This window comes from Panthera leo, chromosome A2 (assembly GCF_018350215.1).
Source record: "Panthera leo isolate Ple1 chromosome A2, P.leo_Ple1_pat1.1, whole genome shotgun sequence".
NCBI lineage: Eukaryota > Metazoa > Chordata > Mammalia > Carnivora > Felidae > Panthera > Panthera leo.
Genome location: NC_056680.1, coordinates 153,265,865 through 153,291,133, shown reverse-complemented (window position 1 = coordinate 153,291,133; position 25,269 = coordinate 153,265,865). Strand labels below are relative to the sequence as shown.

Sequence of the window (25,269 nt, the reverse complement as noted above, 5' to 3'; positions counted from 1 at the left end):
GACCAGCAGAACACAAGCTCATCCAGGCTTGGTTCCCCAACTCCAGATCAACTCCACCTGGTGGAGACACCTTACACTTGGGTATCAGATCCCAAATTCCCACGCTGAATCGCAAATAGGCTTCTATGTGAGTGGCCTCACCAACGTTCAGTTGCCCAAGCCAGATTCTTGGATGCTGTCCTCAAATCGCCCCTCTCCCCACCCAAATCAACGATTCACCTGACATCAACCATCTCCCCACTGGGTAGTTTATACAGAATGAAACTATGCATTGATTATGACTGCCTCAGGACAAAATATGGACAAAAAGCTTCCTAGACCCTGCACCCCCCTCCTTCCTCTAGTAAGTAAGGCTAGTTGTTACCACCATTTCCTCTGTTTCCATTTACAGCAAAATTTCTTGCAGACCCTATCTCCATTTGCTGTTTTCATGTCCTCACTGCCCATTCACACTTCAACCCACTCCAGTCTTTATCCTTAACCCTTCCGCCACCCATCGCACTATAAAGAAGCTTGGGACAGACTGCTAAGTGATGAGCAGTCACACAGATCCCAGAAGGTGAGGGGCCATCTTGGATGTTCTAGTCCCAGTTGAGCTCCCAGCTGAATGCAGCCCCAGGAATGACTGGTTATACTGTGTGAGGCAGAACTACCCCACTGAGCTCTGTCAACTCGCAAAATCATGAAAACAGAGCCATTGTTTTTAGCCCCTAAGTTTTGGGGTGGTTTGTTGCACAGCAATGGATAAAACATTTCTCTACCCTCTTTGACTCAGTCTCTTGATGACACTCAACGTAGGTGATCGTCCTTTCTTGAAATACTGAAATATTGAAATATTTGGCTTTCATGATTCCCTAATTCTGGTTTTCCTCCTACCTCAGAGGCGGCTCTCTCTCAGCCTTCTCAGCTGTAGAGGGGCAGATCGTTGGACTTCTCTTCTCAGTTTACACTCCTACCTGGTGATCTAATCGGTCCTGTGGGTTTAGCCAACTATATTTTCACAGCTCTTGTTCTGACGTCATCTACAAATGCCAGACGCACAGATCCAAGTGCAGGCTGGGCATTTTCCACATGGATGTTTAGTAAGGAATCTTCTAAACTCTTCTATCTTAAAACCCTTCGTGACTTGTGTTTTAAAAGGGGTTTGTTTTAATCAGGTAAGACGCGCACACAGGAAATGTTTGTTATGAAGGGAGATGTTTTTATATTCACAAGTCCCCAGAAACAGGAGGCCGGCACACCTTGCAGGGCCACGCAGGGACGCACCGCCAACACTGGCAAGGGGGCAGAGGGAGTGGGAAAAATGCGGGCAAGAGTCTTTATCGTGACTTCTGTGGGAAGGAATCAGGGTGGCACGTGTATGGCCTTCTAGATTCCTAGAAATATATTGGAGCTTTTCAAAGCCCCAGTGGACATCTCATCCTTCAGCTTTTCCTGTTAAGCTTTTGATTCGTTTATTGTTTGCCTCGACTGTTATCCATTGCCTCAGTCAGTGGTTATGTTAAAACATTGAACAAACACCCTTGAGGAGAAGCCATTAGGACTAGGCTAGTTACAGTGAGGACGAATGAATACAAGTGTTTTCAGGAAGGTCTTCCAGGGAACCAGTGGACAAGTCTAACGAGGACTTTTGGAAACCGCTCCAGCCCTGTTCTGCCCTCTCTAGTACCAGCAGTGTGGGCTGTTAGCTTTCAAGGCCGCCAAGGAACTGAGGAGGAGACAGGACTAGGGGAAGTTGAAGTGCTACAAAGTTTGATGTTTTCAACTTAGATTCAGCTGTTGCTTTGTTTGTTTGTTTGTTTTTGTTTATTTAAGTAAAGTCTACACCCAGCTGTGGGGGTTAAATTCACGATCCCAGAGATCAAGCTTCGACAGGGAGGCCCTCAGCTGTTTTTCTTGACTAAATGCTAAATGAGTTGCTGCAAAACTTTATAATTTCCAGAGCTCTGAAAATAGGGATTTTGGCCATTTTGGCCAGTTTTTCACCTGGAAGGGCAAACTTTCTGAGGTCCTTACTCCACCATTTTCACTGCTGTCATCCTTCCTTTAAAAAAAAAAAAATACTGCAAAACAATATTAAAACCACAATTAAAAATTAGAATTTTTTAAATTAAGAATTAAACCTAAAAAATTGTCCACGATGTCTTAAAGTCCAAATTTATTTTATTATTTATTTATTATTATTTTTTTTAATATTTATTTTATTTTTGAGAGAGAGGAGAGACGATGAGCTAGGGGAGGGGCAGAGAGGGGGACAGAGGGTCTGAAGCGGCCTCTGCGGTGACAGCAGAGAGCTCAGGGCGGGCTGGAATTCACTAACGGAGATCATGCCCTGAGCCCAAGTCCAACACTTCACCACTTACCCAGACTAAGCCACTAAATCCCAGGCGCCACTAAATCCACATTTAAAAGCCAAGCGATAACTGCCCCTCACCCCCTGATTCATTTGTGCCTGTTACTTTATACTCACCATCCACACACTTAACAGATTTTTACCGTTTTGCGGTAATATTATGGAGAATTTAAACATCCTACCTAAGTTTCCTTCCCCTGCAATCTTCCCGCCCCTCATTTTCCCCCCACTTTCCTAGTGCCCCTTACTGCATACTCCCCGACGCCAGTGTTCATGAGCAAACTTTGGCACAGTGTGTGTCCTTCCTGAGCCTTCTCCTTACTCATTCAAAAACAGCCACATTGCCACACAAATAGGTTCTCTTTTCGCTATTGATTTAAACGGTTCTGTACCGCTTTTCCCCCTTAACACGTCACGGACGTCCTTCTAGGTCTGTAGAAATTTAATGCATGCTTGTTTACGTCCTGTAACAAATAGTCTGGACAAGGATCCCCTGCGTTGCTCCCAGCACCATACCTCCTCCCCGCCTCCCCGAAACACTCTCAGCAGAACTTACCGTTGCTTTTACTTTTTTTTTTCTTAGGAGGGTTAATTTTATTTTTTGTTTTTATTTTAATACAGCTTACTGTCAAGTTAGCTAAGTGAAAGAAATCAGAGAAACACCGCTATCTTATATTTTCATTCATATGTGGAATTTGTTCCTTTTAGTGCTAGAAGATTCTCAGCAGACAGACTGCTGGGTCAAAGGTCATGCATCTTCAAAACTTTGCTAGCGGCTCAGGGACTACTTTGCCAAAGGGCGCCACCAGTTCACCTTTCCATCCGCCCCCCCACCCCGGGAGTGTGCCGGCACTCCGAGCGGTCTCTAAGCGCTCGGTCACTGTATCATTGAGCAGGGCTGAGGAGAAATGGCTTTGCTTTCGCACGGGACAGACGCTTCGGAGCTTAGAACGGCGGGAGCGCCGCCCAGAACGGCGCGGATCGCCCCGGCTCCAAGAGAAAGTAGCGCCCGAGCCGCGCGGCGGGTCGGCGTGATCGCGGTCACGTGGTGTAGGCTACGGCCCGGCGCCGTCGGGAGCAGTCGGGCTGAGGGGCTCGGTCGCCAGGTGGGCGGCGTCCCCGTTTGCTCGGCCAACGCCCGAGCGGAGAGCTCCCGGGGCCGGCGGCCGCGCGATTTCCAAATGCTCGGGGCTTCGGGGAGCGGCTGCGCACGGCCCGGGCGTCTCCGCCCCCGTCCACCAGGCGAAGGCGCTTCGAGAGCCGCGAGGCGCTGCCCCGAAGGACGAGGCTGCTTCTCTCTGGAGCGCCGGAGAGCCGCTTTCCGGGGCCCCCCGGCTGCCGACGGGGCGGGGGAGCGGGCCGCGGGGCCCGGCGGCCGCGCACAGCTGGGAGCCCTGAGGCCGGAAGGCGGCGAGCCCCCTCAGCTGCGGGCCGGTGGGCGTGGTGAGGCGGCACAGGTTCCGTTTTTCCGGGCCCCCGGGAGCTTTCGCTTTCGCTTTCGGTTCCAGCTGGCGTCTGAGCCCCGCGGGAGCCGCCCGCCCAGTCCGCGCCGGCCGCCGCCCGCGTCCCGCCAGCAGCTCTCCGACGGGCAGCGCGCCCCCGCCGCGGCCATGGCGCAGGCTGGCGTCCTCGGCGAGGTGACCCAGGTGCTGTGCGCGGCCGGGGGCGCCTTGGAGCTGGAGGAGCTGCGGCGCCGCTTGCGGGAGGGCGTCGGCAACGACGCGCTGGAGCGGCTGCTGCGGGACCGCGGCCGCTTCGCGGTGGCAGCGAGGGCGGGCGGCGCGGCGGCCTCCGCGCAGCGCGTCGTGGTGGCCGTCTCGGCGCTGCGCCTGTGCCGCGCGTACCAGAGCCCCAAGCCGGGCTGCGTGGGGCTGTGCGCTCAGCTGCACCTCTGCAAGTTCTTGGTCTACGGGGCCTGCAAGTTCATGAGGGCCGGGTAAGCGCCGCGCCCGGAGCCCGACGGCGGGGCCGGGGGACCCTGCTCTCTCCCAGCCCGCCCTGGGCCCCTCCTAGAGTCTGGGGAGACCGGGGGGCGTCCGTTCCCTGGCCTCTCCCCACCCTTAATTCTCTACAGCGAACATTTATCGAGCACCTGCTGAATACCGGGTGCCATGCAAGGGACTCAGGGTGAAGCGGTGTCCCCAAGGCTCCTGCAGTGTCAGAGAGGGACTTGGAGCGCGGTACCCGCTGCGACAGCCCGGGTGTGGCGGGGGGGGGTGGGGTGGAAGATTCTCCGCGAGAAAAAGCCGCCTCTGGCTTCCGGAGCCCCCCCCCCCCCCCCGACGCCCGGTCTCCAGGGCGACCTTTGAGGGGCCCCACAGCCGAGGGCTTTCTCTGCCCGGCAGCGAAGGAATCTTCGAAAGCCTGTTTCAGCTTTTGCTCGCTTGCTTTACAAGCCGGCAGTGGCCTCCGTGGCCCTGGGAAGAAAATGCGTGCCCCTGTTGAGAAGCTAGTCCGCTTATGTAGAAGAATTCGTTTCTCCTTATTTCCTTTTCTTTCCCCTTTCCTTCCTTCCTTCCTTCCTTCCTTCCTTCCTTCCTTCCTTCCTTCCTTCCTTTCTTTCTTTCTTTCTTTCTTTCTTCCCTTCCTTCCTTCCTTCCTTCCTTCCTTTCTTTCTTTTTTTTTTTTCTGGCTTCACTTCTTTCTTGCTCCCGTCAGGTCCGCTAGACAGCATGAGGTAGTGGTCTTGATCCATGCAGTCATTCAGGGACCCAGGCCGACTGACCTAGACTCTGTCTCCTTGGCCCATGGCTCTTTAGGCCATTCTGGGTGTCGGATTCCGGGGAGCAGGTGGAGAAGATGGACAGGGGAGGGTTGGGGGGAGGTTTTCCCAGGTCTGGAAGTGGTGGACAGTTTTCCATCTGTCCCCTGGACCACAGGATGTCTCATGACCCCCATCATGTCTAGCTGCGAGGGAGGCGGGGAGCTGGGAAACGTGGCCCCTGGGAAGCAGCTGTTGAGAAATACCTAGATTAGAATATTCCAACCCCCAGTTTAAGACCTTAAGAGGGGTGTGTGTGTGTGTGAGAAATTAGAGCGAGATGGGGAGTTGGTGAGAGTGTGGGGACAGGATGCGGGAGAGGTGATGGCTGTTATCTTATTGTTGACTGAGGGATGACTCCTACATTTCTTTTTTCCTTGTTGACCGAGGGATGATTCTTACTTTGCTTTCTTATTGGCGGAGAGAGCAGAAGTGTGGCCAGGGGCAGCTCTCCAAGTCTGCAGCCTGGGAGAGCGTGGCCAGGGTCCCAGGTGCTGGCGTGGGAGTTTACGGGTCCGTGTGTGCTAGGGCTGCAGCCCCAGGAGCGGGTCAGGTCTGAGGTGGAGGCTGACGGTGGAACTTTGGGCAAACTGGGCCCCCAGGGACTGGTGTGGATGGGTCACTTCAGGGGAGAAGGAGGAGCAGTAGCTGGAGAAGAAGGTGGACGTAATAAATGGTGGATGGGTGGGTCTAATGATGGGGTAAATAGATCATGGCTCCTGCTTTTGCCCACTGGTCACAGCCGGGAAGGGTCCCAGGTCCCTGACTTCCATCCTTTGCTGAGGAGCAGTAAGCATCGTGGTTAAGAGCACAGCCCCAAGACCAGCCTGCCTTGTTTCAAGCTGGCTGCGCTCCCTGCTAGCTGCACGATCTTGGGCAGGTGACTTTGTATCAGTGTCTCCGTTCCCTCATCTGCAAAATGAGGATAATATCACCTACCTCATAGACTTGTTGAGGACTGAATGACTTAACTGATAAAACCTCAGGAAATCCCTGGTTTGTGATAAATGCTCAAGTCTTAGTAGCTATTGCTGCCGTCATTATTCTAATTATTAGCTATATTTGGTTCTGGCGGCACCAAGTTTGCCTAGAATGTTTTCCTCTTCTTGCCTGGTTCCTCAACCTAAATATTTGGCCCAGGCTTTACACCTTTTAGGCACTGTCCCTTGAGTGCTTCTGTCAGGCTCAGGTGCCCTTCCCGTCTGCATAGACTTACTCTCTGCACAGCTGACCATGCCATTTTAGAGTCCTCTCCATATCTGTTACTTCTGCTAGAGGAGAGAAGGGGAAGAGTCTGGGTGACTCCAAGGTTGTCAGTCTGTGCAGTGAAGGAGGGAAGTGGTCTTTTACTGAGCTGGGGGAGCTTGTGAAAGGTGCAGGTTTGGGGGAGTCAGTCACGGGTTGGGTTTTCTTTTGAGATGCTCACAATAAACACGTGAGGTTTGGCAGAGTCTGAGTAAAGCAAATGATATTTGCCTGACTCTTCCGGGTCCTGGTGACCTGGGAAATCATTTGAAGTGTTTGGATCATCAGGGCGTGGTGCCAGTACGTGGCTTACAGTGAATGTTCAGCCGGGGCTTGTTAATGGAAAGAACGGAGGAGGAGAGCAGAGAAGAGGTCTGAGCCTCAGGGTGTGAGTGTGTCTGTGCACATACCTATAACCGTAGGTGTCCACGCTCATTTATTCAGCCAGTGTTCAAGTGTCTGCTAAGTGCTCATTGTCTGTCATACTGCAACTCTTCTTTGGGGGATGGCACTGTCATTCTTACCAGATACTGATGAGGAGCGCTGTCCTAGGCCCTCGAGCTTGCAAGGTAATGCCTTTTCCTTTGTGAATAAGCATTACGTTTTTTCATCGCATAGACATGTGGGTTTTTTTCTGATGCTCCTAAGCAATGTCAAGAATGATGCCTGAAAAATTATCTTCGAGACTGATTTTACTAGCTTTATTAGTTTGCTAGGGCTGCCATAACAAAGTGCCACAGGCTGGGGGCTTAAACAGAAACTTCTCACAATTCTCAAGGCAGGAAGTCTGAGATCAAAGTGTTGGCAGGGTTGATTTCTTTCTGAGCCCTCTCTCCTTGGTTTGCAGATGGCTGTCTTTTACCCATGTCCTCACAAGTGTGCATCTGTATCTTAATTTTCTCTTCTTATAAAGACATCAGTTGGATTGGACTAGGCCCCCACCCCCCAGCCCAACAACCTCTTTATAAACTATCTCCAAATACAGTCACTGGGGGTTAGAACTTCGGCCTAAGAATTTCGGGGAGGCGCAGTTGAACCGTGACACCAGCTCTGCTTCTTTGCAGGAAGAACTGTAGAAACAGTCACAGCTTGACGACAGATCACAACCTGAGCGTGCTGAGAACTCACGGTGTTGACCACCTCAGCTACAGTGAGCTCTGCCAGCTTTTGTTTCAGAATGACCCCTGGCTTTTGCCAGAGGTGAGTTCCAGGAGGGGGTGTGTATGTATGCAAGTGATGGGGGAGAAGCCAGAGGTCGGAAGATAGGAAATCTTGTGGCAGAAGAGGAGCCAAGGACCCCAGAGTGACCACAGGGATCTACTTGAAGGAGACCTGGATTGAATTCCTGGCTCTGCTGATTTTTAGACCTGTGACCTTGGGCCAACCTTGCCCTGTCTAGAGGCCTCCTTTCCTTCTGTGTCATTTGGGCCGGTATCTCCTTTTCAGGGCTTCCATGAGACTGGGGGAGTCTGTTTGGCCAGTGGCTGCAACGGGATGTTCCTTACATGGGGATGAGGGGATAAGAGACTCCAGCCTGCTCCTCTCTGTCTAGCAGGACTTGGAACCACGTGTTATTGCCAAACCCAGGAGTTCTGTGAGGAAATTTTTCAGAGATGCTGACAGGCAGGTGATGAGCTCTCTACTAAATCAGTTGCACCCAGGGAATTTTGACCTTTAGTTGATGTGCATTTCAGATGCTCATAATGCATTTCAGATGCTAACCGAACCTCCCTGTAATGGCCGTGTACTATCTTGGGCCCTCCAAGAAGCAGACGCCAAGATGGGATTAGAAGTGTAAGAGATCTAGTGGAGAGGGAGCAGAAGGAGGTGGGGAGCCTTTGGACAGTGATGTTGCAAGAGAGGGGGAAGGAAGGAGACCGGGTAGGAGGAGACCCTGACTGGAGCACAGTTCTAAGAAAGCTGCTGCTTGGCCATTACGAAGTTCTGAGCTAAAGTAGCTCATTGTTGGCTAGGAGCAGCCCGTGGGAGCGTGGTCTCTGTGTGAATCAGGTAGTGGCTCCCGAGGGCAGCAGCTGAGTAAGTGGTGCTCTGCAGCAGATCCGAGTGGTGTGTTCCTGTGGCCAGCACAGGTTTATGGGATGTTCTGGCACTTTCTCTGGGATAAGGCTACAGAGATTAGATTGACCTGGTTTAATGAAAATGCTTCCATATTACTCAGTTAAAACCACTTATTTGAGAACGGTGCTTTGTGGCTTAGTGACTGCTACGTAATAGATAGTAACTTTTCTCTTGCCTTTTGAAAATTACTGTTGATTCAGCTAACCTTTATTGAATAACCACTACGGGTCAGGCACTGCCGATAAGGAGATAAAAGACCCTGTTCTGCCCTTCCAGGAGGCAAGTTTACTGGGTGAGACAGACAAATCAGTGTGTGATTGTAAGGTGCTATTTTAGGTGCTGCGATAGAAGTGAGCACTCTGGCCTCAGGCAGTTGGGGCACTTGGGAAGGCATCCTGGGGTAGGCGGTGCCTGCTCTGAATGCTGAAGGGTGAATGAAGGATGAAGGTCTGGGAAGAAGGGGGGACACAGAGGACAGAACCTGGCACGGTCGGGGGACAGCATGTAGGTGAGCACAGCTTAGATTTAGGTTGGGAAAGGAGAGAAGGAGAAATGGGTGAGTAGAGACTGATCCATGCAGCCTTTGGTATCACAGGAAGGACTTGGGGTGGGGGGTTGTGTTTGGAGAGTGGACATTAATGTTTTGGAGTGAGCAACTTGTTAGTGGTATAAAAAAATGAATCCGAAGGTGACCAGTCTGGAGTGTGTAGCCTCTTGTCTTCTTGGGTATGCAGGTTGTTTTTAGAGCACAGTGCCAGCAAACGGGAACTGTGACCATAAACTCAGATCCAGTGCAGCTTTCCTGCCAGGCCTTCTGCTCTCAGGCTAGTCCCCTTATCAGATGAACAGTTGGGGCCACCACCATGAATCGAGCACCCACTATGTTCCAAGGCATTGTCTCGGCCACTTTGTATATTTCCCATTTAATCCTCATAATAACCCAATGATGGAGGTAGCATTATTCCCATTTTAGGGATCAAAAGCTGAAATTCAGAGCTGATGAGTGACTTGTTTAAGGTCAGGCGTCTTGTAAGTGGCAAAATCAAGGTTAGGGCCCAGCCTCTTCTAGCCTTTTCCCTTGGGGCTTCTGTCCCGAGTGGGGTCCCTGCGTATCTAAGTCTGGGTTCTGCAGCCCTCTGCTGCTTTTCTATCTCTTGTTCAGTGTAATGCCTATGAATTGAGTGGGTAGGCCCTTGGTGGTCTCTAGCCTGGTTCTCGTCTCTAGGAATTTGGAATGTAGAGAAGAAGCAGTTGATTCAGGTTTAGGTCCCAGCTTTACCAACAACGCAGTTCAACAGACATTGCGTGTGCCAGATGTAGATAGCTGGCAGTGAACTAGGACAAGCCGGTGAACTTCTCTGAGTTTCACTTTGCTCTTGAGAAATGAAAGGGCTGTATTTGGCCTTCTCTAAGATGCTTTAAACGCTCAGAGCCTCTTTGACCTTGAATTTCAGAAAGAAGGGAGATAGAAGCCTGGCTTAGGGAGAGTTGGTGAGTCAGTGGGGGAAGGGTGTAGGTGGAGTATATGGGTTGTTAGCCTCCTGCTACGTGAGTTATGTTGAATTGTCTCCTGGGAAGGGAGCAGCTCTGATCAGCTGGAAGTTCTTTGGATTTTCCCAGTGGAAAGGCTTGTTCTGCTCATTGCTGTCCACCCAGTTCCCGTTTTATCCAAGGGCATATGTTAGCAGTGGTCCATCTAGAGTGGAGGATGTTCTCAGAGCTGTGTGGCTTGTGTGGATGACGGAATCACAGCTTTGGCCAGATCTCTGGAGGAACTTCTTCTGACCGTGGACTGGTCAGTAGTGGGGTGGTGTCCTGTGAGACCTTCCTAAGCTGGTGTTTTTATTCCTTTTCTGTCAACAGATCTGCCTTCATTACAACAAAGGAGATGGACCCTACGGCTCTTGTTCCTTTCAAAAGCAGTGTATCAAACTCCATATCTGCCAGTATTTTTTACAGGGTGAATGCAAGTTTGGCACTGGCTGTAAGAGATCTCATGATATCTCTAATTCTGAGAATCTGGAGAAACTGGAGAAGTTGGGCATGAACTCCAATCTGGTGAACAGGCTGCCTTCCATATACAGAAATGCTCACGACATCAAGAATAGGAGCTCCACCTCCAGCAGAGGGCACCCTCCTCCTCCAGGCCCACAGGCCACTTCTGGTAAGGCCCTGGGCTGGGGCCCGTAGATTCCAGCTGGCCATTAATGGAATGTATGACTTTGGGCAAGTCACTGCTGCTTTTAGTAAAGTCAGTTGGTGATTCCTTCACCAGTGGGTGTTGTAAAGATGACTTGGAATCCTAGCCGTGAACAAGCAAGACAAATGCCATTTGAGGTTGACTGAATGAATTCCCCACAGGTCTGATCTACCGTGAAGGAAGCATATTTTAATTTCATCTCTCTTCTTGGCATGAATAAATGGGATTTTTTAGTCCCTGTAAATTTTCTTTGTTCACTGCTCGTCTTCAGCACCTAGACAGTGCCTGGTCCATAGTGGGCATGCAGGCATTTGGTGAGTGATTGAGCATGCTAGTATACTTTTTTTTTTTTTTAATAAAGGAATTTGTTAACTATAGTGGCATTTAGGATTTTTAATAGACCACTTCCTAAAATACCAGTTCTAGGTGTTGCTAGGACTACCAGCAAACACACTTAACACTCTAATCTTTAAAATTTTTTTTTAAATGTTTATTTTGGAGACAGAGCATGAGGGAAGGGGCAGAGAGAGAGGGAGTCACAGAATCCAAAGCAGGCTCCAGGCTCTGAGGTGTCAGCACACGTGGGGCTCGAATCCATAAATTGTGAGATCATGACCTGAACTGAAGTTGGACGCTTAACTGACTGAGCCACTCAGGCACCCCAACGTCTAATCTTACTTGATTTTGATATTTGATATTTAAAAATTGTCCTTGCCATATATGTGTTTTCTTTACATTTTCTTCCGTTATTTTGGGTTAATTTCTTTGAATAGTAGGAAGCTAGATGTAGACAGGTTTTGCTTTAAATAGATTTTTAAGAGTGTCAATTGGATTATGGCCTTAGAAAGGGAGGGAAGGATACTTGTCCTTGGGGAGCAAGGGAGGTTATTTCCAAGGCCCCAAAGGTGTGGGTTTTGAGGCCCACCCTGTGGATGTCTGAAGGGCCCATAAAAAGAAAAAGGAAAAGAGTAACGTAATTAACAGGCGATACTGAATAGAGAGGGTTTGCGAATGGGTTTTGTTTTCTTGTATTATGGTAGGTGGGTGCGGTGGTAAATGTAATTGTTAAGTAAAGTCTCATTGGAGCACTAGTAAAGATAAACTCTGAAATCAACTCCATGCCTGTTTTAAATTAAAATTCTTGCAATTAATGTGAAGTTATTAAGGAGGTTTCATATTAAGATTGGGAGCATAGAGCTGAGAAAAAAGAGCCTCTCCATGGTGTCCTGGATTTGGCAAGCAACTGTGTGGCTTTGGGTTCCCTGGCTCCTCCCCTAAAAAGCAGAGAGGGGGTCCACTTGTATGTCTGAGGGTCATTTTATCTCGAACATCATAGGATTTTGTGAGATTACCTCGCCTACTTTTGCCTTATGCAGGGAAGTGAATGCTCTTTTCTGTCCTTTGTATCTTGAACTACTCTGACTCCACACTGGAAGCTTTGGTGGATGCTGATACATCTCTGTGGTGTTTCCTTGTAGAAAGAAGAGATAGTTCAGGTTGTGTATCCCCAAACAGTGCTAACCAGGAGGAGAATGATCAGATCTGCTTGTACCACATCCGGAAAAGTTGTAGCTTTCAAGGTAAGTCAGAGGAATCCCCTTCATCCGCTTGCAGGTGGAATAGCTGCTGTGTGTTTCAAGAGTTCTGCCCTAAGACCACCCCTCAGGGCCTCTCCCCCATCCGGAGAGGGTTGGGGCCTTCTTCATGGTGGGCTGGTGTGGCACTTTGCCAAACCAGTTCTGAAGCGATTTTGTTGGGGAGTCGAGGATGGTAGGAATTGAGTTTCTTGAAATCAGACTGTAGATGAGTTTTGGGGAACGTAACTGGTTCATTCAGTGTCAAGTGTTGACCCTTGATCACCTTAGCATGAGGTCACAGACCTGCACAGATGCCCCGTCTAGTGGAAACAAATATAAGTGTCCCTTGTAAAGGGAGGTTGTACACTTAGAAATGCTTCAGAAACCCGGAAGGCCCTCCCTGAGGTGGAGATGCCTGTGTGTGCTCTTGGGGAATAAGAACTTAAGTTGGGGGTTTCTCTCCATGGTCCCTCTTTTTTTTAATTTAAAAAATTTTTTTAATGTTTGTTTTTTGAGAGCGAGCAAGCTGGGGAACAAGGGGCAGAGAGAGAGGGAGACAGATCCCAAGCAGGCTCCACACTCTCAGCAGAGCCTGATGCAGGGCTGGAACTCATGAACCGTGAGATCATGACCTGAGCCGAAACCAAGAGTCAGACGTTGAACTGACTGAGCCACCCAGATGCCCCTTCTCTCCATGGTCCCTCTTTTATCACAAGTAGCAATTCTTGTGTGTACGTGTTTGTCTGTATTTACTAAAGCTTTGTTTTCTTCTTATTGCTGTCCTGGGTTTTGACTGAAGAAAGCTTCCTTCTCAAATTCGGTGACTGCTCTTAAAAAACCACCACCAAACTTCTTGTTTTGTTTTCAGTCTTTAAAAGCCACCCAAGCAATTCAGGAATACTTTCACTTTGTGAAAGAGTCCAATAATACAGAGTAAAGTCTGAAGTCCTCCTTCAGCCCTTCCCAAAGGTAAACACGTGCCGTGTGGTTATGATACTTGTTTCGCATGTTTTTCAACAGATGGGAACATGTGATAGGTATTATTTAACCTGCTTCCTTCACTTAACATTGTGTCTTGAAGATTTCTTTCTACATTGGTATGTGTGCGTCTACCTTATTTTGAAAAACAACTGTAGTGTCCAGTAAGAGTGATGTTCCATTGAGCATCTGAGTACACATAGGTATTTCCATAGCTAGATTCCTGGAAATGGAATGCTAGCTCAAGAAATATGTATCCTATATGCATGTATGTGTTTAAAGTCAATTTTAGTGAGATATAATTTACACACAGTAACATTTTAAGTATTTAAAAATTTTAAGTATACACTGAGTTTTGGTAATAACAATTGGGGTAATGGAAGAGTTTCCTTATTCTAAAAGGGTCCCTTTGTCCTGTTGTAGTGAATCCTCATCCCCCCAATTTCCTGACCTCACACAGTCTCTGATCTGCATTTTGTCACTGTAGATTTGCCCTTTCTAGAAATTCATATAAATGGAATCATACAGCATGTATTCTACTGTACCTGTCTTCTCTCACTCAGCATGTTTTTGTGATTTGTCCATGCTGGCAAATCAGTAGTTTGCTCCTTTTTATTGCTGAGTTGTATTCTGTTGGATGGATTGAATACAATTTATCAATTCATATGTTGATGAACATTTGAGGTGTTGCAAGTTTTTGGCTTTTACAAATAAAACTTTTATAAATATTTATGTGCAAGTTTAATGTGGGTGTATGTTTTCACTTAAATTTTATTTTTGAGGTTTATTTTTGAGAGACAGAGTGTGAGCGGGAGAGGGGCAGAGAGAGAGAGGGAGACACAGAATCTGAAGCAGGCTCCCGGCTCCGAGCTGACAGCACGGAGCCCGATGCAGGGCTCGAACTCATGAACTGTGAGATCATGACCTGAGCTGAAGTTGGATGCTTAACTGACTGAGCCACCCAGGCGCCCCTGTTTTCACTTCTTTTGAGTAAAGACCTGGATGTGAAATTACTGGAACGTATATAAGTGTGTGTTTAACTTTATATAAGAAACTGGTGGGTATACCTTCCCACCAACAATGTATGAGAGTTTGATGCTCTGCGTTTTTGTTAACACTTGGTATTGCCAGTCTTTTAAACTTTAGCCATTGTAATTAATGAGTCGTGATATTTCATTGTGGTTCTAATTTGCATTTCCCTGATGATAATGATTTTTAACATTTTTTTTTAATGTTTTTATTTTTGAGAGAGACCGTGAGTGGGAGTGGGGCAGAGAGGAAGAGGGAGACTCAGAGTCCAAAGCAGGCTCCAGGCTCTGAGCTTTCAGCACAGAGCCTGACATGGGGCTCAAACCCACAAACTGTGAGATCATGACCTGAGCCAAAGTCAGTTGCTCAACCGACTGAGCCACCCAGGCACCCTGAAAGTTTCTGCTCATGTACTCACTGGCCATTTGTATATCTTCAATGAAGTATCTGTTTAAATTTTCTGATTTTTTTTTTATGATAGCTTGATTGAGGTATTGAGTGTAATGCACATACCATACAATTTACCCATTTAATAGTTTTTAGTATAGTTACAGAATTGTGCAGCCATCATTGCAGTTAATATTTAGGACATTTCATGATCCTCGAAGAAATCCTGTACCCATTCTTCCTGCACCCCAGCTCCTGGCAACTACAGGTTTACATTCTGTCTCTATGGATTTGTTTGGTTATTTCATGTAAACGGAATCATATAATACATAGTCTTTTGTGACTTGTAAAAAGCTTATTTATTATGAAAGAAAGCGTGAGTAGGGAACGGGCAGAGAGAGAGGGAGACACAGAATCCCAGGCTGGCTCTGCAGTGTCAGCACAGTGCAGGGTTAAGACTCAAGAACCTTGAGATCTTGACCTGAGCTGAAATCAAGGGTTGATGCTTAACTGACTGAGCCACCCAGGTGCCCCCTTGTTTTGCCCATTCTTTAATTGGATGGTTTGATCTCTCATTATTGAGTTGTGAGGATTTGGTGTATTATTTATACAAGTGGTTGTGAGATGTAGGTATTGAAAATAAATTCTCCCAGTCTGTGGTTTTATGTTCATTTTTTTCTTTTTTTCTCTTTTTTTCAAAATTTTACTTAAATTCTAACTTCTTAACATATAGCATAATATTGGTTTTAGGAGTAGAATTTAGTGATTTGTCAGTTACAAATGTTCATTTTCCTTATGGTGTTTTTTTTGAGGAATAAAAGTTGTTTTGTTTTTGTTTTAGATGGTGGGAGAGAGCACGCGAGCAGGGGAGGGATGGGGGAGGAAGAGAGAGAGAGAGAGAGAGAAAATCTTAAGCAGATTCCACACTCATCACAGTCTGACACGGGCTCGATCCCATGATGGTTAGATCGTGACCTGAGCCGAAATCGAGAGTCAAACACTTAACTGACTCAGCCACACAGGCGCCCCTTGAGGAATAAAAGTTTTAATATCAGTGAGGATTTTAGTATTTTTTTGTTTTATAGTTTTCTTGTGTCTCAAAAATCTTTGCCTGTTCCAAGCCTCTGAAAATGGCGCCATGTTTTTTTCCCCTAGTTTTATCGGTTTCACTTTTACAAATTGAGGTCTAGCTGTTAATCTATATACTCTAATAATTATTTCTTGGGTATTGGTTTTTTTTTTAAATATTTATTTATTTATTTATTTATTTATTTATTTATTTATTTACTTTGAGAGAGTGAGTGAGCATGAACAGGAGAGGGGCAGAGAGAGAATCTTAAGCAAGCTCTCTGGTGACGGCAAAAGGCCTGACATGGGGCTTGATCTCATGAACCATGAGACCTCGACCTGAGCCAAAATCACAAGTCTGATGCTTAACTGACTGAGCCACCCAGGTGCCCTGGTATTGGCTCTTCTGTGTGAGTTAGCTTCCTGTCTGTGTTAGTCTTCCTCACATGTGGGGTGACTCGTGGTTACCTACTCCAGAATTCAGTGTCTGCTGGTGATGTGGATTCTGATTGAGGCTTAATGGGGAAGGGGCAGTACATTTTGTGCGGTGGCTTGGGCTGCTAGTGTGTATCCTTGGAATGGGGTGGGAGCTTTGATGGCCCTCTTACATGCTTGTCTCTCTCCAGCACTTACATTCACAGTCACATGTTCTGTGGGACAAATAGCAAGGTTGCTGGGCACAAGCAATGCACAGAGGGAGTTCCTGCTCTGGTGGGTCCCATTTAGTCTCATTGTGAGTGGCAAGGTGTCTTTCTTGCCTTTCGTTACGTGTAACTCTGAGTTTGTTAGGCCACTCTCCCCAGTATTTCCCCTTTCCATGGTAGATCTCTTCATATCTTGCAGGGGTTTCTCTCTCTTTATCTCTCTCAGTTTAATTCTGTGTCCTTCATATTCTTAGGGATTCTTCAATAATTTTGGTCTTTTGATAGCACTGATTACTGTTTTTCCAGCATTTTTCAATTTGTTCTTCTCTCTGGTCTATCATTTCAAGTGATGTAGGGAGAGAGGGGATATGGATGTGGTACTTTGCCAAATTAATTTGTTTTTGCGACTTACCTTCCAGAAGGCCTAGATTCTAGAATGCCACAACAAGAGGGGAACGTTAGAAGGAGGGAGAGGAAATCGAGAAAGGGGACAGGTGGACCAGAGAAGATGTGGCAGAGAAGGGGACTCATCAACTGGGACTCCACTTTAACCAGCCACTGTGGCTGCAGTGGCCTGTATGGCACCTTCTTTTCTTAGGCTTGAGTGATGTGGTCTTCACGTTGAGCTCACATTAAGAGTTGGAAGCCTGGGCCTGCAGTCTTTTGACCACAGAGCCTTCCCTGTGCCCCTGTGTCCTTCCCAAGGAAGTGTCAGCCTGGAGGGTGGTAGGTGGTGTGCCTTCTTTGAAGGGGATCTTCTTTTTTTTTTTTTTTTTTTTAATTTATTTTTGGGACAGAGAGAGACAGAGCATGAACGGGGGAGGGGCAGAGAGAGAGGGAGACACAGAATCAGAAACAGGCTCCAGGCTCTGAGCTGTCAGCACAGAGCCCGACGCGGGGCTCGAACTCACAGACTGTGAGATCATGACCTGAGCCGAAGTCGGACGCTTAACCGACTGCGCCACCCAGGCGCCCCCGAAGGGGATCTTCTTAAGGAGAGAGTTTTCAGGCTGTCCAGGACTCACCTGAGCCGAGGTATATAGGTGCAGTGACTGAATGCTCCTCACTCTGATCATTCCCTTCGTGCCCTTCAGGGAGGGAACAGGAAATCTTACGTGGTTATGACCTCTGGACCATAGCTGTGCTCTTACCTATCCAGGTTGAGCCCTTCATTATTACTGTATTGTGCATATCCCTGGTAGAGTCCAAGAGGTCTCTTGGCTTGGTATGAGCTGTCCACGCTGTAACTCTGGACAAGTCAGGATGTCCTGAGTCCCCAGAGTGGCTGAATCCAGCCTTGGTGAACTTGGAGGGGATTTCCTGGGTTGAGGTGTCTCTTGTGCCCTGAGTCTTGGCTGGGTGCTCTTGTCTGTCCTGTCTGCCTGACATCAGGCCTAGCCTTTGACACCTTCAGGCAGCCTGCCCACCTTCCTCCATGGTCCTTCTGGACCAAGGTAACTTTTGTAGATCCTGTGGGAAGGAAGTGGCATTGAGATATGTCTGAAAAGCCTGCATACAATTTTAGAAAGTTTTAATTTTTTTCAAGTGTCAAATTAGCCATGCTTCATTGTTAATATTTTGACATATGAGTTAAAAACATACAAAGGACAGCCAGTAAGAAATGTCTCCCTCACACCTCTTTTTTCTAGCACCCAGATCCCCTCTGGAAGCAGTCATTATTACCAGTTCCTTGACTATCCTTCCATGAAGATTTTATATGTACACAAGTATATATGTCTGATCAGTTTCCTTCTCACATAGGTGCACTACTGTGCACACTGTTTTGTATCTTTTCCCACTTAACCAGACATTTAATTTTTTGGAATATATTCTTGTGGTTCAAACTTCAAAAGAAAACAACACAAGTCTTTCCTCATAACTTTGTCCCTGGCTACCAACTTCCCCTCTGCAAGGAATAATATGTGTATGTATATGTATTTAGAGTATTTCTCATTTTTCTTTTCTACCTTTTTACCCAAGTAGAGGCGTTCTGCACCTTTTTGTGTATCATTCTACCTAATAACATATACCTTGGAAGTAGGTCTGTGTCAGAGTGCAAAGAGATTGCTGCTGCTTTTCTTTCCAGTGTGCCTTTCCTCGGTGGGGATGTACCAGAATTTCATATAGGATATTGAAAAGTAACCAAAGTGTCAGGTGCATTGCAGGTGAGGGGCTGGCATGAGCCAAGGCGAGGCAGGCAGAATGTGCTAGGAGTGACAGAGGTCCCAGGGTGCACAGGGAAGATGTAGGGGGAGCACCTGGCTTGAAACTGTAGACCTGGGCCATTTTGTGTGTTTTGGCAGGGGCAGGGCAGTGTATATAAATACCTTCAGGGATGATGCGGGGATGTGTCGAGGTGGTGAGTATGTTAGCAGCCAGAAGATCAAAGCAGGCTGGAACCACACTGCTGACCTGCCTGTGGTCAGATGTATCGGGGTTTGGATGGGTTTCTAGTAGAGATGAATCTGGTTCAGTTTTTAGTGTGACTGCTACCTGTCCACATGCTACATGTAGAGTGATAATGGGTGATCACACTGCCTCCCGCGGTCTTATTGACCTTTTCATGGTCAGCTGCTTTGCTCATGAGATGAAATTCAAATGTAATGTTACCTGCCAACATACGTATTTTTAAAAATTGATGTAACGCCTTATTAAAAGGGGAGATGTAAAACGGAAGTGCGTATAATAAAATACACAGTATTTCAGTATTTAGATGCTCAGGTATGACTGCACTAAAAATAATGCCCCCACAGATCTCCAAAATGTTCCCAGGTCAGTGGGCATCACCACCCCCATTGAGAACCATGGGCCTGGGTCATGCTATGTATTGCCAAGATGTCTTACTTCCTAATATTTTTATTTTAGATAAGTGCAATAAAGTTCATTTCCATTTGCCATATCGATGGCAGTTCTTGGACAGAGGCAAATGGAAGGATTTGGACAAAATGGAGCTTATTGAAGAGGCATATAGCAATCCCAGAAAAGACAGGTATGAAATACATTACTGGTGTCTGCTTTGTGACTGGGCTTTTGTGTGCAGTGTGGGAAGTTTAGACACAACAGAGTTTAGGTTTGATCACACACACACACACACACACACACACACACACACACACACCCCAATAAACAGCTTGGGCTGGAAATTGGAAGTTACTGTTCAAACTGTGGATTGGTGCCTTTATCTCCTTCAGGGAGGAGCTATGGGGAAAGGAACTGGTGGTACCAGGTAAGTTTTGAATTACTTGCTGCTGGGATTGATTGCATACATATATCCACATTGATTAATGCAGAAAAGCAAGAAGCAGTCACTTGTGAAATTTTAGCCTTTGCATGTAATGTCATGCAGCTGAACTGCTGTTTACTATTCAGCCTTTAACTTTTTAATTTTTCTGTGTGTGTCCCAGTATTTTCACTTAGTTGATTCAGAATGAATAGGGAAGTCCGGGGAGCCTTATTTTCAAATACTTCACCGTATCTTGGATTGAACTTGCTAAAATATGTTGCCATGAAGAGAATTTAAGCCCACTCTTTTTAAGGTGGAAAAAATAAATTTGTGCTAAGAGTGCAATTGTGTGCACATTGCTGCTGGGGAAGTATGTGGAACAAATGGTTCCCCTTGGGAAGATGCATTGGCTGACTCCTCCCCTCTCTCTGTTTTTCTGAGGCAGAATTTACACATAGGGAAGTGCACAGATATTTATCGTGTAGTTCAGTGAGTCTTGATGAATGCATGCGCTCATGTAACACTCTCATCCAAATAGAGATCATTTTCATCGCCGTAGAAAGTCCCCTCCTGTCCCCTTCCCATCAGTGCCCGCCCCCAGGCCACCATTGTTTGGACATCTGTCACCACAGGTTAGTCTTGCCTGTTTTTTTTTTTTTTTTTCCCGATGCAAAAGCAAAGAGCCTTTATTTGAGCTAGCTCGAGCTCAATCCCCTACCTGCACGACGCAGCGGTGAGATGCCGGGGAGAGAGAGAGAGTCTTGCCTGTTCTTGAACCCTGTTTGAATGGAGCACACGCGCTACCACCACGTCTGGTGTCTTTCTCTCAGTGCTTTGTGCTCGAGTCTCTGCTTGTCTCCTGGTGCGCGTGCGAGCGGGCTTCTGTAGGCCTGACGTTTGGGGATGAGAGTTCTGGGAGGTAGGCTGGCTCCCTCTTCAGCTCTGCCCGGTGGTGCTAAATGGTCGTGCCACTTTCCACACCCGTTCGGTCTGTGGTGACCGTGTCCCCAGCGTTTGGTATTGTTCGCATCTGAACGTTTCGCAGCCTGGGGATTTAAAGTGGCACGTGGCATCTGCGTTTGCAGGTCTCTGGGTCCTAATGAGGTAATGTGTCTCTTCACCTGTTTATTGGCCACTTGAGCTTCCTCTGCTGGGAAATGTCTGTTCTTGTAGTTTGGCTGTTTTGTTGAAGGGGAAGGTTGTGTGTTCAGTTATTTATTTAGTTTTAGGAATTCTTTAAATTTCTGGATATTAAATGTGCGTTGAAGATAAACTCTTCCTGCTAGCTTATGGTATGTTTTAATATAGATAAGTATTTATCCATCTTTTCCTTTACGGCTTTTACTTTTTGAGTCATAAGAAATCTTTACCTATCCCAGGACTGTAAGGAAATTTTTCTGAATTTTCTTTAAAAAATCTTCACGTTTTAAGGACTGTTTAATCTTTACCCTGTAGGTGGTGAAATACGGGTCCAGTTTCATTCTTACGCAGATGAATCACCGGTTTTGGCAAAACTACTTTTTAAAAATATATTTAATTAAAAAAATATAAAATTGTGGTAATATATACGTAACATAAAATTTGCCATCTTAACCGTTTATTTTTATTTATTTTATTTTATTTTATTTTATTTTATTTTATTTTATTTTATTTTATTTTATTTTATTTAAAGAACACGGGAGGGGCAGAGAGAGAATCTTAAGCAGGCTTCACACCTTCAGCGCAGAGCCCAATATGGGGCTCAGTCTCACAAACCTTGAGACCACGACCAGAGCCAAAGTCAGATACGTAATCAACTGAGCCACCCAGGCACCCCTTTATTTTTATTTATTTTTTATTTTTCTTACTCTTCTCATTATTTTTATTCCTATTTTTGAGAGAGAAGTGGGGAGAGGGAAAGAGAGAGAATCCTAAGTAGGCTCCACACGTAGTGCAGAGCCCGGCATGGGGCCGTATCCCGTGACCCCAGGGTCATGACCTGAGCTGAAACCAAGAGGAAAACACTCAACTGACTGAGCCATGCAGGTGCCCCATCTTAACCATTTTTAAGTGTAGGTTCAGTGGCATGCGTTGCATTCACATTGTTGTACAGCCATTCCCATCATCCATTTCTAGCAGTTATTTTTAAACCCATCAAAACTGAGCCCAATTTGGCAGTGTTAACACATTTTATAGCTTATTTTCAGGCTGGTGTGCCAAATATCACTTGTTTAAGTAGGCCAGCTCTGCACCTGTTTCTAAGTGCCACCTGTGTCAGGCACTGGATCAGCGAATACACCCACTGGTCCTCTCTTCTTGTCGTTCACTGGTCGGTCTGTCTCTGCTTCAGTGCCACACTGTCTTAACCTAGTGGAGCTTTAAGTGTTGGCATCCGGTAAGGCAAATCCCTGTCTTCTCTTTCTTTGAATTGCCAGGGCCCTTGGTCTTTTGCTCCTCTTCAGAAATTAAAAAAAATTTTTTTTTACATTTATTTATTTTTGAGAGACCGAGAACAATTGGGAAAGGGCAGAGAGAGGAGACACAGAATCCGAAGCAGGGTCCAGGCTCTGAGTTGTCCGCACACAGCCCAGCGCGGGGCTCGAGCTCAAAAACCGTGAGATCTTGACCTGAGCCGAAGTCGGATGCTTAACTTTCTGAGCCACCCAGGCGCCCCTAGAAACTTTTAAATGTCATTGGTTTTCACAAAAATCTCTGTTGTGAGTTTTGAAATTAATATTGCATTGACTTGGCATTTCTGGGGAACTGACACCATAATGATGCTGAGATTTTTCTATTCATATACATGATAGCATGTGATTATTCAAATCTTTTAAAATATCTTTCAGTGGTTTTAATAACTTATCCATTAGAGTCTTGGATCTCATTTGTTAGAGATTTAATTTTTTTTCCAGTTGTGCTGAGATGCAATTGACTTTCAACACTAGAAGTTTAAGGTGTGCAGCATAATGACTTGACATACATGTATATTGCAAAATGATTATCTGGATAAGTTAACATCCATCACTTCATATAGTTACTAAACAATTTTTTTCCTGACAATAAGAACTTTGAGTTTATTCTCCTACCAACTTTTAAATATACCGTATAGCATTAACTGTAGTCGTCATGTTACACGTTACATCCCCAGTAAAAAAAAATTTTTCTCTGTGCTGATGTATAGAAATGCAATTGACTTTTGTCAGCTGTTGTATCTGCAACTTTACTAAGGTATCTGAACTCAGAGGACTCTCTTGGTAATGTTTGAATTATCTGTATAGTTACCTATATATTCTAGATATCTATCTAGACATTAATATTTGTGAATAGCATTTTAATTTCATCCTTTTTTATTCCTCCCTCTCTCCCCCTCTGCCCCCTCTCTCTCCCTCTCTCTCTCTCCCTTTCTTTCCCACTCCCTCTCTCTCCCTCTCTCTTCTCTCTTCCTCTCTCTCTCCCCGCCCCCCCCCCCCCCCCCCACAGACACACACTCAACTCACACACAATGCTGAATTTGGATGGCCAGTACTTAAGATATTTACATTCATATTTGAGTAAGATTGGTCTATAATTTTTTCATATTGTCTTGATCTGGTTGTTATCTTAAGTGTCTACCCTCATGAAGATGAGATTGGGATGGTTTCTTTTCTGTTTTCTGAAAAAATTTATGTAAAGTTAGAATAATTTTTTTCCTGAATGACCATGTGTCTATAAGAGTATCTAGGCCTAATGTTTAATTTGTGGGAAGATTTTAAACTGCTAACCAGTCAGGTTTTCTATTTTTCTTGAGTCAATTTTGGTAAACTTAATGATTTTTTCCAGGAGTTTGTTCATTTTATTTATTGCTAAACTAATTGTCATAGACTTGCTTATAATACCTCTTTTAGTGTCTATGACATTTTTAATTTTTACCTTTTATATTTCCAATATTCTTTTTTTCTTATCAATCTTGCAGAGATTTATTGATTTAATTAAATTTTTTTTTTATAAGAACCAACTTGTACTCCCCTCCCCCCACTTGGAAACATTTTTCCCCCCTAAGGTACGTGTCACACTGATGTTCGCATCTACCAGCTGAGCATCTAGAAGACCACAGGTAGCACCTGAGTGTTCGCTTGACTGGTGGAATTTTCAGTTTACCTCTCACTTCCTTTGCAGGATCCTCTGTGCTGAGTCAGCCAGCAACTTTCACTTTGACTGTCTAGACTTTGACTCCATGATGTTTGGTGCTGCCCCAGCCCGCCGCCTCTCCACAGCCTCCTCGGTTACTAAACCTCCACACTTCATCCTCACCACTGACTGGGTTTGGTACTGGACTGATGAGTTTGGTTCTTGGCAGGAGTATGGAAGACAAGTAAGTGTCATGGAAAGAGGGCAGGTGTTTTCTCCTGAGGGCCCCCGATGGAGGAGCCATTTCAGACATGAGCACAAGGATTGTTCTGGGGAGTCCTTGATAGAGACGAAGAGCCCCAAATCCTCCTGTGACTCACTTGCTTGGGGAGAATTATGATAAAACTAGCTAGTTGGGAGTTCTTCTGTATGATTAGGTATCTGTTGGCCTCATGAGAACATGGCCTAGTGTAAATTATAGTGAGAGGACATTTCTTCATTGGTTTTTTTACATGGGCTAGAAAGATGCCTCCCTTAACTGTTGAACAGATAGCTCCAAAGCAAGTGTCTGTGTGTATAGGAGACTTGTGTAGCTGCAGAATAAACTTTAAGGCCCTTTGAAACTACCTTCTGACTTTTCTGTAGCAGCAACTTTATAGAACGTGGGCAAGTGTAAGAAAATTGATTTATTTCAGGTATTGGTTTGGAATCTGGATCTCATAACTGTTGCTGTCAATTATTTGAAGATGTTCATGGCTGGATCACATTAAAGGGAACCCTCTGGGTGCCTGTAGAGGTACAAGTATAGGGAGGTCACCATTTCTATAGGAACAGCTTTCCGAAATGAAAATTGGGATACGTGGTCTGATAGACATTTGTACTCTTCTGTGTTTTATAAGGCTGTATTAAAGCTTTAGTTTCTAATTTTGACTTACACCTAGGATATCTTTTTCTCTGGGAACCCTGTAATTGAGAGCTCCATGAGAGCAGGGAGTTCTGTCTCTTTTGCCACACATGTGCCCTGTGTGGAGGACTCTGCCTGTACCCTGCAAGTTCTCAGGTCATAGATGTTGGTGGGTTGAAGGACAGAGTAATTGCTGCCCCACGGCCACTGCTGAGTTGGACATGGTCACTCTCAGCAGTAGCCTTGCTTTAGCCCTCATACACTTCTCCATTTCTTGCAGGGCCAGCCTTTCCTCATTGGCTATTCTGTCTGCCCTTTTTCCCACACATCTCCCTCTCCTTCCTTGCCATGGAGATATGTTCAGGGAGGCTCCCCAACATTGCTCTTGGTTTGGTCAGGAGCAGGAGGGGAGAGGCCATGCCTGGTATCGAGGAGGGGGATAGAATGAGGGGCTGGTTATGTTCCATGAATGGAACTTCTCTGGTGACCTGATGAAGGAACTCATGGCAGGTGAAAAGCACTTAGCAAATGTGACTACCTCTCACGTTTTTGCTTTGTGGTGTGTCCCCCTTCTCGGGGAGCTGAATGAGATGACATGAGACCCTAAGGGCATCCCGTGAAAAAGTAGGATTCCCTAGGTGACTTGGCAAACTGGATTATCACAAGTTTAGGAAGTGGGGGCCTTCTTCCTCCAAACAACCCACACTCAGGGCTTTACCTTTTTTTTCTCTATGC

General features: G+C 46.2%; 1 protein-coding gene across 1 annotated transcript in view; it reads left to right on the top strand.

The window, feature by feature from the left end:
- The first annotated feature begins 3,807 nt into the window (after positions 1–3,807).
- PARP12 (poly(ADP-ribose) polymerase family member 12) overlaps positions 3,808–25,269 on the top strand; it is a 38,707-nt gene continuing 17,245 nt past the window's right edge. Inside the window, exons 1-6 of the mRNA XM_042926353.1 lie at positions 3,808–4,289; positions 7,424–7,559; positions 10,302–10,602; positions 12,117–12,218; positions 19,187–19,310; positions 23,679–23,874. Coding sequence (XP_042782287.1) covers positions 3,964–4,289; positions 7,424–7,559; positions 10,302–10,602; positions 12,117–12,218; positions 19,187–19,310; positions 23,679–23,874 — 1,185 coding nt within the window. The 5' untranslated portion in view covers positions 3,808–3,963. The remainder of the gene's footprint in view (positions 4,290–7,423; positions 7,560–10,301; positions 10,603–12,116; positions 12,219–19,186; positions 19,311–23,678; positions 23,875–25,269) is intronic.